The following is a 5337-nucleotide window of genomic DNA, read 5'->3' as shown; positions in this document are numbered from 1 at the left end:
GACACCGCAACCAGTTCCGTTCAACAAAATTAAACTTCCTGTCGACTTTTTGGTTTTAGAGTTTCAAAATAAAAGCGTCATTTCTGAAACATTAAAAAAAAAAAAACTTTCAAAAAGCAAAATGAGCAAGATCTAAAAATCTAAATCGGGTCATATTTTAGCAATATCATATACAAATGTTATGCAGTAGAATATCAAATGAACAATGTCAAAAAATGGCAGCTCATTACTATCATATAGTACATGTCTATTCAATTATACTCTATTCAAGGCCCAGATTGGTAAAAGAAGAAAAAGAAAAAGAAAGTACAGTGCCAAGGGGCTAGATGTTTGCATTTCCAAGGGACAAAGTAATTTAAATGTAGAATAACTGTGATTTGTCTGAGCTGTTCGCAAAAGCACCAGAAAGATAGCTGATTGTTGAGTCTCAATATCATGACAAAATACAAATGTTTTAGGTTGGTGAAGCATCCTGAGCACAGCAAAATAATGAGAAAATAAGGCAGGGGACAGGGGATAGGCAGATACAGACCCCACCACACACTTCCAGCAGGTCATCATAAGTGATGATTGAATGGAATGGGTTTACACATTGTTTTTGTGGAAAATGTTGCAGATTATGCTTTTAAATTTGCAAAACTATGTGCCTTTTTTTTGTTTTCTCCACTTTATTAGTTTTCATGGTTAGAAAGGGAACATTGTGTGCAAAAGTAAAGGGGAAGAACAAAGCACCATTGTAATCCTAGATTAGTGGTTGTTTGTTGTTTTAATAAACGCAGTATTGCATTTTACATTTTTTTAAAATTCAGTTTGACTTTCTTAAATTCTGTGTGCTCAAACAGCCTGAGTTAATACTTTTTAGAATAATTGCTTAATAATTGCTTGTACTTAACAACAGGCATAACCAATGACTGGGCTAATAAGCCAATTAATAAAATGATGAACTTCTCATAAACAATGTAAACACGTATTAACTTAGAGGGTTAGCAGGTTATTTAAATAACATCAGAATGATATACTTTTTCATTTTCAGAAATGATCAAAGAGCCAGATTGAGGTTATTAAGGGCTTTCAATTACCTGCTATAGTGGTACCACTTTCTAAAAATACACTTTACAATGGATGTCTATGCTGCAAATGATGGCTTTATTAAAGAGGTACTCCAGTGTTGTATTTGTATAAAGGTGAAGGACTCGGAAGAGACACTTTTAAAAAGAGTTGTCAGTTGATAGAGCAGAGGTTGATATATCCTCAAACAACTTACTAGCTTTCATTATGTCTAGTACATTTCCAAATCCTTTTGAAGTCCACCTCCCCTGTTTATAACTCAGACGACCCACTACATGTCTGTAGTCTCTAAACCAAAGCTGAGATAACCCTGATTACATCCTCCTTGTTAGAGCTCCCTCTAGAATCACCAAGTATATTATAGAGCTGTTCTGACAAGCTGAGTAGAAATATAACTTGAAGAGTGAACTGCATTTGATGTATAAAATAAATGTTTTTTTTTTCCTTTTGATAGTTAATAAATCATTTCCTAATGCTTGAAAGACATGTTGAAAGAAAAACAACCTTTGGGTCACCAGACTGTTGAAAATCCTCCAGAACAACACTTCTTTTGGCTTTTTAGCCACATATTACTTCACCAGGAAGACCCCTCAGATTCATTGCCTTCTGTTAAAGAGCTGCAGGGCATCTGGACCAAAATCCATTTACATTATCAACAATTTATCAACATTTAAAACTGCAGACTTGATGGGATACAGTGTTAATGGTTTATTAGCGTGTATAGTTGCAGATGACTGAAAGTGAGAAACTTGTGATACCTTAGTCAATGACTTTAACTGCAATGGTCATTTATTAAAAATATATAGTCACTACTTTTTAAGGATTTCTCAACATTTAGAACTGCTGAACTAACTTGATGACTTATAAAGTCAGATTATCATGACATAAAATGAATATATTAACATTTAGAAAGTGAGAAACCCACATGGTTTACCAACATTTGTAATTATTATTAAACAGAAGCAAACAGCATATCATTAATAATCATAACGGAAGGCACTGATGTATGAGTCTTTATTCAAACAACACTAAGAATTTTCTCACTTGAAAATGGGATTAAAAGAAGTTCAACGATGGACATTTCACCTCTACTATAAGGTACTGTTCTCTCTACATTTTTATTACTATTGTAAGGGTAAATAGTGGAGTTACTGAATTCAATAAAATAAATATGACAAAGCCTCTAAGTTGGTGTATTTCTATGTTGAAGACAAACAACCCGAAGTTTTGTTGTTGTTGCTGTTGTTGTTTGTTTTGTTTTGTTTTTTTTAGGTTATTCTTGGTAACTTTACACATTTCAACGCTGACGGACCATAACAATAATCAAGGCTCTTTTGACAACGAAACATAACACTTCCGGTTATGACTTTCATACTAAAACGCTCACTGACAAGCATATGTTTTATTTTTGATCCACGCGAAGTATGAGGCCTATCGTGAAACAAATTGTTAATCCATCTGATGTTTTCGGGTGTTTAAGCGTTGTGTGTACATATTAACACACAGAACAAAGTGATACATCATATGAAAATACATTAAGTATCTCTTGCTCTTGTGGGCTGTTTACAAAAAGTCCTGAAACACAAGGGCAATTATTTCCGCTCACAACTTATCTAGACTTCAGAATAAAGGTCTGAAACAAATAAAGTAAGCTGTTGGAAAAACTATTAATTAGATTTTTTGAATAATTTTACAATAGTAAAATGTATTAATAAATTGCATTGTGAAAGAAGAAAAAGAATAAAAAAAATACATTGGTAACATGAAAAACAAGTTAAAATTTAGATTTACTTTCAAAGACATCACAAAGAAGTTAAAATGACAGATTGCAAACTACGTATATTGAGGATATGTTGAAATTTTGAAGTAAATTAACAAACTCTAATATCAAGGTGAACTGTGTGTTTCATTGAGGAATCCCACACAAGTAAAAGTAATGCCACAATGTGTAAAACTCAACTACTGACATTTTAAAGTATAAAGCAATATATACAGTTAGATATATACATATAAATGTAAACACCCTGGAAATAATTGAGCAGTGCATCTTTTTCAATTTGCTCAGTTTATTAATAATAATAATTATTGTAAAAATACACGCAATATTAAGGATATTTAATATGTATTTTATTGAACAGAGAATTAGAGAAAAATGAATAACTTATCTATTAATTTACGGATTATGTACAAGTATTCAGAAGAGAATGCTTGCTGAATCAACCCGAACAGTACTCGTTGTACCTAATGACCAGTTTGAGGTTATGTTTCTGTTTATATTACTAGATTATTTTTATTAAAACATTACCATATAAACAGCATTTTGTTGTGGCAGGTTGAGATGGAACTATGACATCTTCACATGCTGTTGGGTGATATAACCTGTATCAATGCATCATATATTATGAGGTTTTATGTTTTGTATGTAAAATCTCAACCACAGTTAAATAATTGTTGTGGAATAAAAAATACAGTGTTGCATCAGGAGTGGCACAAATTAAAATATGTCTTTTAGTTCATTCAGTTTTTTACTTGAGTAAAATGTTTGATTAAATGTTGGCTATGGTTACTTTAAGTTCTACCTTGACCATATAATCAGTTGGTTCACTGGCAATACATGTCAGTACAACTGGTGTACAATTTTGCCCCCTAGATGCCATTACACCAGGCACACAGTAATTTTATTTTGAAAAACGTCTCAGTGACACACCGGAAACTGAACTGTTGTGTGTGTGTGTGGCTCCACAGAACTCTGTCAAACAAGAGGCAATAGACCTTCCTTCTCTTTGCTATCGCTTTGCCACCGGATGGTTTCCTCTTATTTTTTGCGGAAGTGATGATATTTTCCAAGGAGCAACATTATGTAAATTGTATTGCACAATCGTGCATATCTGGCTGAGTGTCCTGTCATGTGGCATAAGAGTGGATCCACAAATCAGTCAGGATGATGTGTGGGCCTAGTATGTCGGGGATCAATTGAAACAGTTCTTAAGTGTGTGGTACATTAGTTGAGACATATTATCTCACATGACATGTTTGTGTGAAGCCGAAACTGATAGGAAGCAGCACCAGAAGTCTGCCCTCTACTTTATTAAATCTAAATTATGAAACCTCTTTGACACAGTTTTAATACATTATTACATTACATAAGAAAGAAAGACAAAGTATAGCCATTTTTGAGCTGCAGGGTGTGTGTGATTGTGTGCGCGCCCATGTCAATCCCTTGCAGCGACTATTCAGCTAAACCTGTCTTCCTTCATAACGTTTCGCTGTCTTTATTTGGTCATCACATGAAAACCAAGTGCCACAGAGTCAGCGAGCACTCTCTGTCTACCCTGCGTGCCTTCTTGGGTTAATATTTCACTGCTTTTGTTTGATATTGTCCATCTTTGCCTTCAGTTTTGTCTTCAGGGGTTGTCTTTTCACACTAGCCCACGCCCGTGCATAGGATGAAGTAAATGTTGATTATGTAATCAGCTCTCAGGGCGGACACAGGCCCGTTCCTGAATAATACGACCTAAAACAACTACAGTAATGCTCCGAAAAAGACAGCCACGCCACATATATTGCATTCTTAAACACAAAATGCATGTACAGAATATTTTCCTCACATTCCTGCCTCTCAGGCGAGCAAGCATGCGCAGGAGACGCTCGGCTTTGGCCTAATTTGGATATGGTAATAAGGGGCTTCAGACAGCCAATGAGGAGCGCGCATTCGTCCATGTGACGCTGAAGGACCGCTTGGGAGGCGGGGTCAAGCGCGGAGCTTAGGTTAAAACCAGTGGTGAAGACACAGCGCATTCAGTGTAGGGAGAAGCAGGGACTCACTATGAGGGGGAACTTTGTTACTATGAAACTTAGGAATATTTGCAAAATATTGTAAAAATTATCAAAATCCCTCGTGAATCAATAACCTGCCCCTAGGGTTTGAGGTTTTTAGTTTAGTTTGCCCGGAAAGGGCCGCTACACTCACTATTCTTACACTTTTTTGAAAGAATGTGTGAGACAGACAGTTAGCCAGCTAGCTAGCTAGCTGAGAGGTGTTACAGGCGGCAGGAGAACAAAAGATTTTTTTGCGTTTTGGCCGGTTGTACTGACACCAAGTCCATGCAGAACGTGTCATTACCATCACAATGCCCGTTTTACTTTTTCTGATAGACACGTCCGCTTCAATGAACCAGCGCACCCATCTGGGCACTACCTATCTGGACATAGCAAAAGGCGCTGTTGAGACTTTTATGAAGGTACTGTAACCACGGGACACATTAATGT

General features: G+C 35.8%; 1 protein-coding gene across 1 annotated transcript in view; it reads left to right on the top strand.

Annotated features, from left to right (window-relative positions):
- Window positions 1-4853: 4853 nt before the first annotated feature.
- Window positions 4854-5337, top strand: part of ints6 (integrator complex subunit 6) — a 29138-nt gene continuing 28654 nt past the window's right edge. Inside the window, exon 1 of the mRNA XM_084724813.1 lies at window positions 4854-5309. Within this exon, the coding sequence (XP_084580939.1) occupies window positions 5199-5309 (111 nt within the window). The 5' untranslated portion in view covers window positions 4854-5198. The remainder of the gene's footprint in view (window positions 5310-5337) is intronic.

The sequence above is a fragment of the Lutjanus erythropterus genome, chromosome 8, assembly GCF_056507025.1.
Source record: "Lutjanus erythropterus isolate fLutEry1 chromosome 8, fLutEry1.hap2, whole genome shotgun sequence".
NCBI classification, from domain to species: domain Eukaryota; kingdom Metazoa; phylum Chordata; class Actinopteri; order Lutjaniformes; family Lutjanidae; genus Lutjanus; species Lutjanus erythropterus.
Note: the sequence above shows the minus strand (reverse complement) of the source record. Positions and strands in the feature narration are given on the sequence as shown.